This window comes from Propithecus coquereli, unplaced genomic scaffold (assembly GCF_000956105.1).
Source record: "Propithecus coquereli isolate 6110/MARCELLA unplaced genomic scaffold, Pcoq_1.0 Scaffold206, whole genome shotgun sequence".
Classification (NCBI taxonomy): Eukaryota; Metazoa; Chordata; class Mammalia; order Primates; family Indriidae; genus Propithecus; species Propithecus coquereli.
The window spans coordinates 742134-756392 of record NW_012145634.1 but is presented as its reverse complement, the minus strand read 5'-3'; the positions used below and the strand labels follow the sequence as shown (position 1 = coordinate 756392).

The window sequence follows — 14259 nt, the reverse complement described above, 5'->3', positions numbered from 1 at the left end:
TGTCTAGCCTCTCCAGCTAGCAAAGGAGGCTCAACAGAGTGACACTCTGTCTCAAAAAAAAAAAAAAAAAAAAAGAAAGCATAAACTGGTTGCTTTTAGCTGAGTATTCTATACTTACTGTGAGTCATGAGCTCAAAAAAGAACTGGCCAGTTTGCAAGTGGAATTCGGAGGGAACAAAATTTAATTAAATTTAATATATTCCAGAAATTTCTGGGTTAAAAACAAAAAACTTTCTCTCATGTCTAGCCTCTCCAGCTAGCAAAGGAGGCTCAAGTTACATTACAGCCTGAGAGCAAAAATCAAATCCACAGCACGGCCAGGAAGCCAAAGACTCAGAATAAAGGTCAAATCAAGGGTGTGGCTTAAAGCAGAGCCTCATAAACGCTCATAGCTGGAAAAGGGAGCGTAAGGCCGTACTGGCTTAAGTACCAGTGATTGGGAGAGGAGCCTGTCTCAAAAAGAATTGTGGATGTGTCTCATTGGCACATAAATAAATCAAATACATAGAAAACTCACATGGTTTTTGAGAAAGTTGTATTGGCAAAAGCTCTGCCAGTTTGGGACGAAAAGAGGCTAGAACAGTTTGAAATATAAAGACTTCTGTGCCTCAACTTTCTATAGCAAGGAAGCAGGCTGAGAAATTGGCTCAACCACCAAAAGCAGCACACCTTGCAATGCCCTCTTCAGAGGGTATCAAGAAAGGTGGCAGAAGAGAAAAGCCATCTCACAGGGCGGAAGCGAGAACCAGGAGACCCAGGGCCTGGGGAGCCCCTCCGAGGGGGCAGAGCCATAGCTTGACAACGTACGTTCTCCACCCCCAGGCGGGGACCTGGCGTATTTCCCCAGGGGCACTTTAGGATTTTATGGATCAGTGATGCTCTGTGCCTTCCTTGCCTCCTCGTTTTTGAAATGCGTATGAATTCTGGTGACCTTGTCTCACTTTTCACCACTGTATGCTGCATGCGGGAGGGGAAGACTTGTCTGTTTAGATCCTAGGGCTCTGGTGAGCATTCTGCACTCTGAATGTGGCGATCTGAGCTCGTATCTCGGTGGAACCTCAATTTTTTTGAAATAAAAAAATAAAAATATAAAGATCCTAGGGCTCTGGATCAAGAAAAGGCACATACAGACTTCATGTGATCTTAAAATCTGGGGCTTCGAGCCTGATGCCATGATTGGATGAACGCCGGGGGGCCTGGGCTGGGATTGAACATATTTTGCACAGGGTGAGACATAAACAGTAACTGTGACTGTGATGGCAAACTGAGAACACATTCACGGGCCCTGGTCTTCACCCATCCCTGAGTTCATGCCCCCAGCCCTCAGTTTCTCCATCCCTTGACCTTGAGACCCCTTGGTCAAGGGTGGTCTGGGGACTTAAGGGCGGGGACTCACCTGCCCGGCAGGCCTCGGTGTCCCCATGGTCAATGAGGAGGTAGCGTGGGCTCTCAGGGAGCAGAGGCAGGGAGGCAAGCTGGACTGCCCCAGGCACCAGGCAGCTGGCCAGCAGCAGGGGCCAGGCCTGAGGGCCACCCAGGAGCTCCCTGGAGAGGCAGAGGAGAGGCCAGGCCTGATGCTCCTTGCCAGAGCCCTGCCCGCCTCTCCCCCAGCCCTCTCCCCGCCCCCAGCCCACCAGCCTGCAGAGGGTCTGCACCACCCCGTGCCTCTTCCTATCCAGCTCTGGGCCTGGACATCAAGACCCTCCCCCGCCAGGTAGGGACCAAGAGAGGGCAGGGCCACTGTCCCATCTCATCCCTAGCAACCCCTCTGCCCAGGGGTCTAGGCTCTGCCATCTCCTCTTTCTTCTGGGGTGACCAGGACACACTCCCCTTTAAAATCCCAAATCTTTGCCTTCTCCTCTGTAGAGACCTGGCCTTTGCTCCCCGACCTGGAGAGGATGGAAAAAGGTGACTCACACTGGAGGGTGTTGCCCGATGCCCGCTTCGTGTGTTGGCCGGAGGGACGTGGGCAGGGACTTGATGCCTTCGTGCACAGTGATGCCTTAACCCACTCGGTGGTCGGGGAGAGATTCAGGGACAGGAAGGTTTCCACGGGCATCTCCGAAACCGCCCAGTGCATGTGGGCAAGGGGCACTCACCTGAGTCCAACCACCTGTCCCATCACAATCCCCAGAGCTGTGAAGATGGCTGAGGTCATGGCCACGGCTCCTCGGAGCTCCTTGGGGGCACTCTCCCCAGGTACATGGGCTGGACACTTATGCTCACACCCAGACATGTGCACAGCAGGGTCACGTCAGCCACCAGGCAGGACCCCAGCCCCAGCCCTCGGGACTTCTGAGAGAGATGTCATCTTTCTCACATCAGCTTCCATCCTGGTCAGGTTCCACCCCACATGTCCATGGAATCTTCCTGGGTCCCATCCCTGGGACCTGTGTGTGAAGGGCTCTGGGGGGGCCCTGTGGGGGTGGGCGGTGGAGGGCAGGACTGCAGCCTGGATGCTGCCCAGCTGTGGCAGAGCCCATGCCAGTGCTGCCACTGACCACTGCCGTAGGTTCTCACCTCACCCCGGCTCCCCCCAGAAGCCCCTGGCACCGACACAGCCAGTGGGGAAACAGCTGGAGAGCGCCCCCTGCCCTCCCCAGATGGTGACAAACGGCAAAGGCTAGGACACCACAGTCTCCAGGCACGATACACCTGGGAATGCTGCAGGGACCGCGGCTACATCCCCCTCTCTGACCTGGGACCAGGAAACACCTCCCATCAAGGCCCTGCCCTCTTCCTACACGGTGGGCAGAGGGACCTGGGAGGGGGGCAGCTGCATTGACTGCTGAGGAGTCCCAGAGGTGCCCCTGCTCTCCCACAGACATTCCTTGTTTGCTGGGCACTCACGCGTGAAGGCAGAGTCTGACCGGGCTCCTTTCCCTGGAGTGTGGGCTGTTCTTAGGGACTCCCTTTTCATGAACAGAATGTGGCAAAACTGATGGTGTATGAGTTCTGGAATTAGAACTCCTTCCCTGCACTCACTGTGTAGGGATCGTCCCTGGGCAAAAATTAGCTTAAGCCCAGAGTCAGCGAAACTGGGTGTGCTCTCCTTGGGGCCAGAGGACAATAGGTCCGGACATGGCCTGTTGGACAAACAGAACTATTCCTCATGATGGACGGCTTTATGACAGATAACCAAGTGCCTGGGGTCTTGCAAACAAGCCAAGGCGACTCATTGTCCTGCATACGGTAATGAGATAAAGAAGTTAAGATGCAACCATCTGCTTCCATTGAGCAGTCGTCTGGAAGGAATGAAAATGTGTTTTCCTCAAGGTGCCCAAGGTAGTCACGTACCAGGAAGTAGCTGCCGGACATAGAAAAAGTATATAAATAAAGCGACTGGTACAAATTGGGTACTGCAGTCTCGTATGTCCTTGTGTGTGTCTGTGTGTTTCTTTCTGTGTCCATCCCCCGTTCTGCAATCCAGGCCGCGACACATTGTCTCTGTCTCTGTCTGTGTCTCTGTCTCTGTCTGTCTTCCCCTGTCAGATCACTCACTCTGGAGGAAGCCAGTTGCCATGTCTTCAGAACCCTCAAGCGGCCCTACGGAGGGACCCACAGGGTAAGCAGCTGAAACCTCCCGCCAACGGCAGGAGGGAGTCATCAGGCACACAGATCCTCCAGCCCTAGCCACACCTTCAGATGACTGCAGCCTGGCCGACAGCTGAACACAGCCTCAGGAGAGACCCCCCATGCCGGAAGCACTCAGCTAAGGCATTCCTCAGTTCCTGACCCACAGATGATGGGAGATTGTAAGTGTTGGTTGTTTTACGCGACTAAATTTTGGGGTACTGTGTTTCACAGGTATAGGTAACTAATATGACCAGCAACACCTGGCTGCATAAAGAGCGTAAGGTCAAGAGGTGACTTGTTGATTGGAGCCCCCAAAAGCCCAGGTAGATGTCCTCAAAATTCCACTCCCTTATGTGATAAGCCCCAGAAACTGAGGCATCCCTAACAGGCTACTCTGTTTCTATAGGGAAGATCAGAGAACTCATCCTATATCCCTTTACACCTTGGCTGCAAGGAAACTCATGGCTTAGAGTGTTGCTCAAACCGGGGACCTCTGTCAGTGTAAGTTTGGAAATGTTTGTTCCCCTGAATGACTTTTTCATTTTTCTATATCTACTTTAAATGCCTAGTTATATGAGCCTTTCAAGATAAACCATATTTCATCGTTTTGCAAAAAAAGGTGGGTATAAATAGGAAATAAATCAACGAATAAAGGAAATAGACGAAGGGAGGGAAGAAATAAAGGGGGTTAACGGATGGGTAGGAGTAGAGAGGCAGGCCGAGGTGCCCCAGCCCCACCTGCACTGCTGCCCACGAGCAGCCATCCCAGCATGAGCATCTCGAAGGAGCCGGTTTTTCGGCTGAAGCTAAACAGGACCGCTGCGGCCACCACAAAGGTGTTATTCACCAAAAGGGACTTCTTCCTGCGGGAGAGGGACACAAGAGAGGACCCAGTTCAGTCTGGAGGGACAATCCCTGGGGACCCCTCTTTGCAACTCCATCCGGCCTTGATCAGACACACAGATGTGTGTGTGACCACACGCGTCACCAGGATGGAAATGGCCGCCACTTGCCCAGGCTCCCTGGGGTACGCCGTGATCACCACTCTCCTCGCCCACAATGCACCCCCAAATTACTCTCCTGTCTGCTGTACCATGGCTTCAAATAACGGAATTTATGTTTTATGGCTTTTCCCCTTCAGAGTAAGCACTGTTCTCCCCAAACTGTGTGAAATGATGAGACTAATATATCATTTCTCAGACTCAGTAAAACCCTAGGGAGCAAGAACAGAGACTTTTATAAGGGAAGGAAGAAATTCATGGAAAGTCAAATACAGTTCCCTTGCATTGTCCTCCATGCATTACAGAGTCACTTGTCAGAAACCCCAGGATGGCTGGTGCCTTGCTCAACAGGACAGACACCAAACCAAGAAAAGGACGTTGGAAATGTCACCTGTCCCACCATGGTGAAGCACTAGCTTTGGCTCCTGCTATTGAGCTCAGACGTGCTGCCACATAGATCCCCCAGGGGAGCTCACAGTGCTGGCTGGGAAAGTGAGGACCAGAAGAGGCTAGTGTTCTGCTCAGAGCCAGCAGCTCGCCCGTGACAGGACATGGGCCAAAGCTCGGGAGCCCTGTGTCCAGGGAATGAAAATTGACAATGGAGTACAACAACTTGATCTGGTGGTAATTCCAATTGTAACTAATAATTATAACTGCTATAATATATGGGTTTTCTCGGTGGGATTAGTAAATTCCATGAATAATAATTAATAAGTATTCTGATCTGGTAAATGCATTTTGCTCCATTTCAGTACACAGACAATGACAGAAACACTAAGCTTTCACTGGCAGGGGCGGTAACACACCTTTACTGACCTGCCCTGTGTGTCTCGCGGCTCTCCACTGTGGGCCACAGTCCATTCCACGCGGACCTGTGCATCCCCCAGGGTGTCCCGCTGGCCCACTACTCGGATGAGTTCCTGCCGGAAGGACCCGGAGAAGAGGAAGCAGCGAGTGCACTAGATGTCTCAGCAGGGCACCCGTACGAGGGGGACAGAGTGGAAGATCAAAGACTGTCACAACAATGCAGCCCCGAGGTCCAGTGGACTCAGATACGTCAGCACAGTTCCTCCAAAGTGCATGACACATTGCTGCACCTTGGTTGCCTTCCTCTAAGAAGGAGGGACAAATCTCAGAGAGCGTCTTTCCGTTTTGGAGGCAGTATATACCACATCGGGTGTCATGATCTGACACGTTTGTCAGGTGAGTTGAAAACCTGGCAGCTTTGAGTGGCGCTAAGCAAGAGGGGCCCTCTCTAGTGGGTCCAGGCCAAGTTCAAAGAGCTCTGCCATTCAACCCTTCAGCCCTAGAAGTCCTGTGGTGCTCAAAGTGTCCGTGGCAGTTAATATACCCTAAAAAAAGAATCACAATGCAAAACCTAAGGTTTTTGAGTAAAGCTTCTCTATTTCAGCACATTACTTCTTTTTTTTTTTTTTTTTTTGGGACGAGTCCTCAACCTCTTTGCCGGGTTCGAAGCCCCTGGTGTCAGCCTAGCTCACAGCAACCTCAAACTTCTGGGCTCAGGCGATCCTACTGCCTCAGCCTCCCAAGTAGCTGGGACTACAGGCATGTGCCACCATGCCCGGCTAATTTTTTTTTCTATATATTTTTAGCTGTCCAATTAATTTCTTTCTATTTTTGGTAGAGACGGGGTCTCGCTTTTGCTCAAGTTGGTCTCGAACTCCTGAGCTCAAACGATCCGCCCCCCTCGGCCTCCCAGAGTGCTAGGATTACAGGCGTGAGCCACTGCGCCCGGTCAGCACATTACTTCTTAATGACAATAGCTTCTGGCCTTGTCACTAGGCCCTAGTGGGGCATAAATGCCAGACTGTTGGACTCCAGGTAGCCATGTACCCATCGTTAACTGGGTGCTGTGACACTCTTCTGCTAAGGTTGAGTGTGCCTCATGGCATCCCACCGCTGAATAGAAGTGGTAGATGCCAACTTGCCCCACGTGGGCCCCAAAGTATCCAATGAATACCTTTCCACATCAGCTTGGCTCTAAAAGATACTGAAGGAGTTGGACCCTTCCTACAGAAGGATTTTGAGTGTGGAATTTTATCCCTTTTTCAAAGGGTTTGGTTGCACAAAGTCTTAGACAAAGCAGAATTAGAAGACTGGTTTCCAGCCCAAGAAATACATGTTCATGTTTTTCTGCTTGCCAGGGGCCCCACCACGCAAAGAGGCCTTTCATAACCAGACGGGCACGGCGGGGTGGCCCTCTCTGTGGATGGCATGCAACTGCCTTCGTGACCAGCCCAGCCCAGTGCTGGCTTGACTGGCTCATAAACAGGAGGGTAGCAAGGACGTAAAACACACACGGGGTCCGCAACGCAAGCTTCCTGTCACCAAGCTGACTAATGACCTGCTACCCTATACTACCAACCCTGAGCACCCAGTAATGGCAACAAATTTCAGGACTCCGGTCAGCTACTGAGCAGAAGAAGAACTGCACCGATTCCGCACTGGGGACTGGCTAGCAGTTTCACACAAGCAGAACGGGCATCGGACTCAAATTTTCAGTCCCTCCACTTCCTGCTTGTGCCAGCTACGCCAGCAAACACTGCGTATTCGGGCAGCAGCGACCGCCCCCTTCTTACGTGCAGGAGTGGCTCCTTTTGTTTGGGGCCGTGCCTCTACTTCACATGTTTCAGGTGTGAACCCCGATGGCCTAACCCAGGCTTGGTGGTCCTGGTCTCTATAGTGGCTCTATGGTTTGGATGTTTGTGTCCCCTCCAAGATTCATGTTGAAACTTAAGCCCCAAAGCAACAGTCGTAAGAAGTGGAGCCTCCAGGAGGTGGCGAGGCCTCGAGGGCCACCGTCGCTGCTGGGACTCATGCTCACAAAAGGGCCAGAGGAGCCAGCCAAGGCCTTTCGCCCTTTCACCTTCCGCCACGTGAGCACACAGGGACAAGGCTCCATCTCAGGAGCAGAAAGAGCAGCCCTCATCCTACACCAAATCTGCCGTTGCTTTGGTCTTGGACTTCCCAGCCTCCAGAACTGTGAGAACAGAAATTTCTGTTTTTTATAAATTGCCCAGCTTCAGTCGTTTTGTTGTGGCAGCAGAAACGGACTAAGGTGGCTACTGACTCAGCACTGGCAATGAGACACGACGACAACGACGTCTTTGAAAGTTTTTTTTTTCTTTCTTTCTGATACGAAGTATTGGCCAGGAAGAAATTGTCCTTGTGCTGGGTGTTGTCCCCTCTGGGCGAGGCACTGCTGTAGCTTTCCAACTACAGCTCCGAGGACAAAGATGACCCACAGTGGAGGTTTCAGCTAAGGGAATCCCAGAGGGGCAGATCTGGAGTATTGATGGAGTCCTGAAGTCACCCACCTGTAGGTTCTCTGTTGTGTGAATTAAAGGATCTCCTATTGTGTTAGCCAACTGAGTCCTGGGTTTTGTTCTTTGCATTTGAAGACATCCTAACAGAGACACAATACACAAACCTCCTGCCCATGCAATCTTGCATCCAACCCAGGGAGTGAGGGCAGCAAAAGAAGAAGGGCTGGTTCCCAGGGAGCCTATTACTGCACCATGGCGCCACCACCCAGAAACAGATGAGCAGAGAGTGCAACAACCCACTGAGGACCCCACACCACCAGCACCACCAAGCCACTCAAGAATGAAGATTTTTGGCTGGGCGCGGTGGCTCACGCCTGTAATCCTAGCACTCTGGGAGGCCGAGGGGGGCGGATTGTTTGAGCTCAGGAGTTCGAGACCAGCCTGAGCAAGAGCGAGACCCCGTCTCTACCAAAAATAGAAAGAAATTAATTGGACAGCTAAAAATATATAGAAAAAATTAGCCGGGCATGGTGGCGCGTGCCTGTAGTCCCAGCTACTTGGGAGGCTGAGGCAGTAGGATTGCTTGAGCCCAGGAGTCTGAGGTTGCTGTGAGCTAGGCTGATGCCATGGCACTCACTCTAGCCAGGGCAACAAAGTTAGACTCTGTATCAAAAAAAAAAAGAATGAATGAAGATTTGAATCACCATGATGGGAAAAGAGCCTCATCCAGTTGAAGTGCTGGCCCAAGACAAGAGTGAAAAACTGGGTAATCGAAGTCATGTAATAAGGAACGGCCTTGTGGTTAGTTGTAAAAATAGGGATAGAACCTTTACTTATATTTCCAGGCTTTCTGTATTATATGCTTTAAAATAAACTCACCTACTACTTTCTTTTTCCTTACTTAATTTTTTCCTTCTTTCCTCTTTCTTTGTTCTCCCCCTCATAGGGTGTCATGAAGGCAGGTGAGCTGACTGTTAAGTGCAGAATATCAAGAGAGGCTAACTGCAGGCTGGCAGAGGAACAGCGATCACGTGAAACCCTGTGCTCAGGAAGGATACCTGCGTCACAGCGCCCTGAGCGATCCCACTGGGGGAGGGGTGAACACTGATGCTGGTGTGTATGAGATGGTTGACTAACATTAAGTGAGGGCACTTATGGAGCTGAACATACGGAAGGAAGGTGTCTACACGTGCTGGTGGTGAGCTAAGGGGTGGACTGTGGTAGCCGTTTGTTTTTCTGCCCAGCATGGTCTCTTTCCCACATCACAGGTGTAGTCATGTGACCCAAGGTAGACCAATAACAACTTGTTATTCTGAATTCTGGATATTTGCTTTGGTTTGGAGGTTTGTCCCCTCCAAACTCCATGTTGCAATTTGATCCCCAAAGTTGGGTGGTGGGACCTAATGGGAGGTGTTTGGGTCACGGAGGCAGATCCCTCGCGAATAGATGAATGTCCTCCTCAGGGGTGAGTGAATCTCACTCTATTAGTTCCCGAGAGGGCCTGGCACCTCCTCCCCCGCTCACATCCTCTCTTACCATGTGATGTCTACACACACTGGCTTCCCTTCACCTTCCGCCATGAGTGGAAGCAGCCCGAGGCCCTCAGACACAGTTGCCCAATCTCGAAATTTCTAACTATCAGAATCATGAGCCAATAAACCTTTTTTCTTTACAAAGTACCCAGTCCCAGATATTCCTTTATAACAACACAAAACGAACTAAGACAACCTTGAATGAAGATGTTGGAGAAAGAACGTGGCTGGAGCTGATTGTGCTGAAGGGATATTCCCTGGAAGGACGGTCCAAAGCTCTGGCTGTCAAGACCCTCAGCACCGCCTTGGTTTCTTGGTTTCCCTTTGCAAGGCCTGCATTTTAAGCACTTCCTTTCATTCCTGAGCTGCCCCAATATCCTTCCAGTTATCATAATTTTTGATGATAGTAGCCACAATCAGTTTTTGTTGTTTGCAACTGAAGAACCACATCAGACACACAGGAGGAAAGCAAGGCCCAGGGAGAAAATACTCATTTAAGGTCAAGTAACGCTTGTTGGCAGACCTGGATTAACAGAAACCCTCCCTCATAGCACAGTCTCTTTCCCCTCTCAAATCTCCTTGGAAATATGACTCCCAGGTGAAATCTCAGGCAGAATAAGAGGCAGTGAGGAGCTGATCTGTGCCCAACGCCTGCCGGGCATCTTCCTTCTCCCAGTTCCTCAGCCTGCAGCCTGGGTGCCCTTCGTTAAATGGCATTCAGGAGTACACAGGATGCACTTACCTTCCCAATGTGATGGCCAAAGATCCTGCAAGCAAAGCTCCAAAGAGGCCCCCCAAGGGGTAGAGAGACACGATGAGGAACCACACAAGCAGAACCAGGTGGTCGGGCAGTGGCCTGCCAGTACGTGCCCGCCACGTCTCGTTGGTGAATTCCTGAATGTGCTGTGGACAGAGATGCCAGTCAGCCTCCTGCGGATGGGACGGGGGTGCTAGACAAGACAGGCCTTCTCCCCACAGGGCTCCAGGCCTCTGCAGAACAGGCACCCCTTCCTACCCTCCTTTTGCCCCAGGAAGCCACCTCTACAGCCTACACCAGGGGGCTCCCTGGCTGACCAGCTTTCTGCTGGACCCAATCAAGGGTGAAGACCAGCAGGACATCAGAGGAGAGGGAGGGTGGAGTGTTTGTTCCCCACTTCCTCCCTGTGAGGTCCCCTCAGGCTGGCTGCGACCTTCCTCTCCAGGGCGCCCATGTCACAGTGCTCTTTCCTTCCACTTGCCCCTTTGGGGTAGTGAAACCACCCTTTATAAAATTAATAAAGGGCCATAAGGTGGGAACTGTGGTAGGGGCCTGAACCCTGCAAAGGTATAGGCATAGTTAAAATATATATAACCAGCCATTGTCCCTTTTGCTTTCCTATAATTGCTACTCAGGAGTCACATAGCTGATGGTCATAAAGATTATTAACTTTCTTAATTACCCCCCTTGCTTTGCTATCAGGTTGGGGGAAGGTGAGAGACAGGGGTGAGGTTCTCATTCCAGGAGAGCTTAAACTTCAGGTGATTGAGCCTGTCCTTATTCCTGTAGGCACTGGGGAGCCACAGTATGTTTCTGGGCAAGGGAGTGGCTTGACAACTTGAAGGAATCAGGAATGGGAGTGCCTGAAGGCAGGGAGGCCAGTGAGGAGGCTGGACCAGAGCTGGGCTGTGGCAGAGTCCTGGGAGAAGTGGCTGGATTCTAGGGCTAGTCAGGAAGGACTTAGTGTCTGAGAGGGAAAGATAGAGTCAAGGCTGACCCCTCATCACTAGGCGGGAGGTGGAGTCATCTGCTGAGATTAGGGACTCAGGAGGACATGCAGGTTTGGAGGAGGACGCAGAGCTCAGTGTGAACCTGCAGGAGCCTGTGGGACATCCCAGTGGAGGGGAACTCGTGGGAGAGAGTGCCACCAAGTGGATGGAAGCTCCCACAGCAAGCAGCTGTCAGCCTCTACCCCGCACCCACTCAGACAGTGACAGTGGGCATGGAGGATACATACCAAGGTTGGGGCATTGATGATTGAGAGGTTGTAGCCAAACTGCAAAGTCCTACCAATGCCAGCTGCACAGTTGGTCAAGAGAAGGACCCTGCCCTGAACCTGAGGAGAGAGAAGAGGACACAGAGTGACCAATAACAACCTCCACCTCCCTCCTGGGGCCACACCTGCCAATCACGGCATTATAATTTACTTGAACCAGGCAGTGATATCCTCACTTTGCAGATGAGGAAACTGAGGCACGGAGGGGAGGAGTTACCTGGGTCACACGGCTGGCAGGTAGTGGAGGAACCCAAGCCTTCTGCCCTGAGTCCAGGCCCCCACTCCACCCTCACTCCATGCACCCCTCAGCAGCACTTTCCTGAGAAGGGGAGCAGTTCCTGGCCCTCCTTGCTGGGCTGCTCCCAGGTATATTTGCTGTGTTTGGGGAGGACAGTCCCTGAGCTAGGGCCCCAGTAGAGGGAAGCTCTGCCTCCAGCAGGACAGGAGCCCCTAAACCCCAATGACTCAGCCTGGGGAAATATTCTCCAGCAGAGTGGCCGGGCTCCAGGAATCTGGGCCGAGCTTCCTTCTTTTGCCTCCCACCAGTGTGTTCCACAGTGAGTCTAAGAGAAGGGGCCATGTGGACCTGCAGGTGCAGGGACTTGGGGGCACAGAGAGCAGCAGAGAGGCGGTGCAGGTGGTGGAGGTGCCTGGTCCCAGCTCTGCCCCACACCCTTGTCCTAAGTCACCTCCTCACCTGGACCTGGAGGTAACGATGCCTGCCTCCAGGCTGAGCATATGCGAGCCACACGCACTTGGTGCCATAAAGGACAGCTTTTCATCCTAGTGCAACACCCTACAGTGGAGGGAGAATTCCTCAAGGCACCCAGCCGTGAGGACTCGGTACCCCGACGCCCCATCCCATTTAGTTGGTGTTATTTTAGGGATTCCCAAAATTATAATTTTCCTTTTATGATTTTTAAATACAAAATGACATTTTTTGAAAATTCAATAGATACCACAAGTTCTCCACTTGTGCAAAGGCACAACAATGAAGTGCTTCCCTCAGAGTCTCCTACGCATTCACAAAGTAGTTGACTTTACAAAAATCAAATCATTGATCTCGTCCCCCAAAGTCATACTGGCAAATTGTCCTGCAGATTTAAAGTCCTGCAAGTCAAATTTGTTGTTATTTTTGAGTACTTAAATACAAGTTTCATAAGAGAAGGATGTTTGGCTAAAAGTTTTCTGAGGAACTTCCAGAACCTGGGACTATTTATTGACTCATCAGTCAAATTCTGAGAGTCCGTCCGGGCCAGGAGGTGTGCTGGGGGCAGGTACAGCTGGGAGGAGACAGATGTCCATTCACCACTGGGTGAGACATTGTGCTTGGGGGAGGGGGGGAGCAGAGGAAGTGGTTCTGGAGGGCAGGGTCCTGCTGACGACCTTGCCACAGGCCTCAAGACAGGGCAGTGACAAGGGCCCTGGCTGCCCATGGTTCCTGTAAGGCCTCAGTAACTTTCTCCTAAGCTGGAAGTCATAGGAGGAAGCTCGGTGAGAACCCTAGAGTCTGGTCCCACTGGGGCCATGCTGCAGCTCCAAGGGGACTGCATGAGAATGAAAGCCCCCCCTAAGACAACAGACCTGAAGGAAGCAGCGACAGTGCTTGATGACAACTGAGCCCATGTGGCAGGGGATGCTGACAGGTCTCCAGGACCACAGGAAGTTGTTTAATTCAAGAGCATGGAGATTGCCTTGTTACCGTGTCTGGCCATGGCAAGCACGAAACATTAGCTATGATGGTGATTATTGATTCGGTGAGCAAATATCTACTGCCTCCCCACCGCAGTCAATAACCCTACTCTTCTAGGTACTGAGGATACAGCAGTGAACCAAAGACAAAATCTGTGACCTCACGGAGCTTTCCTTCCAGTGGGGGAAGCAAAATATAGAGTGTGTCAGCTGGTGCTATGGAGACTTAAAGCAGGGACGGGGGACAGGTAGTGTCTGAACAGGGTGATGTGATCTTAAGTAGGGCGGTGAGGCAGGGCGCCAGGTCAGAGCCCAGAGGGAGCGCGGAGGAGCACAGAGGTGGGAAACGGTCACAGGAGGGGGCGAGCGGCCAGGCTGCAGCGCTCGGGCGTGTGCGACCGCAGGAGGACGCCAGGACGACGCAGGCATCTCTGGGCGATGCTAGGCTGGGATGTCCCGGGTCCGGCCACCTTGCGCTGGCGCACAGGCCACCCCGGGCGCGAGCGCTGTCCCTGCCCGTCTGGGCCCAACCCCCGAACGCACTAGCACGGCACTTCGGCACTTCCGTCCGTCTGACGCTTCCCTTAAGCCTCCCGGGCAGCTGCGCCTGGCAGTTCACCAGGGTCTGCGACCCCTCATCTGAAACGCCCGGCCTGGGAGGGCTTCGGAATGCAGACCTTTCCGACCACGGGAGGGCATCGGGCATTCGAAGGAAGAGGAGCCTGCGAGCTGCGTCCGTCGCAGGCAAAGCCCGGCGGCCAGCGGCACGCACGGGCGGGGCGCATGCGCGCGGAGGGAAGGGCAAAGAGTCGGGGGGTGGGGGTGGGAGGGTGCGGGCAGGTGAGTAGCCGGCGCATGCGCTGCGCGCGTTTGGCCAGCCCAGCTCTGCCGACGCCGGAGCAGGCACGCAAGCGCAGTGTTCTTGAGGGAAGGTCTGACAGGGCGCGCTCGGCGCTTACCTGCGGCCTGGGCGAGCCGACCCGACTCAAGCGCAGGCGCAGTGGCCCTCAGAGCTGCTAGAAGGCCGGCGAGGGCGCCTGAGATGCATGCGCAGGCCCACAGGTTGTTAAGGGGGCCGCCACTACGAGGGGTTCACCTGGGTCCGCAGCCGTAAGGGCGGCTCCTGCTCATCCTCCAT

At 52.7% G+C, this 14259-nt stretch overlaps 1 protein-coding gene across 1 annotated transcript in view; it reads right to left on the bottom strand.

Annotated features, from left to right (window-relative positions):
* Positions 1 to 14259, bottom strand: part of SLC2A11 (solute carrier family 2 (facilitated glucose transporter), member 11) — a 14867-nt gene extending 608 nt beyond the window's left edge. The window contains 8 exon segments of the mRNA XM_012644135.1: positions 1397 to 1545; positions 2100 to 2199; positions 2202 to 2221; positions 2649 to 2655; positions 4315 to 4439; positions 10139 to 10299; positions 11391 to 11489; positions 14218 to 14259. Coding sequence (XP_012499589.1) covers positions 1397 to 1545; positions 2100 to 2199; positions 2202 to 2221; positions 2649 to 2655; positions 4315 to 4439; positions 10139 to 10299; positions 11391 to 11489; positions 14218 to 14259 — 703 coding nt within the window.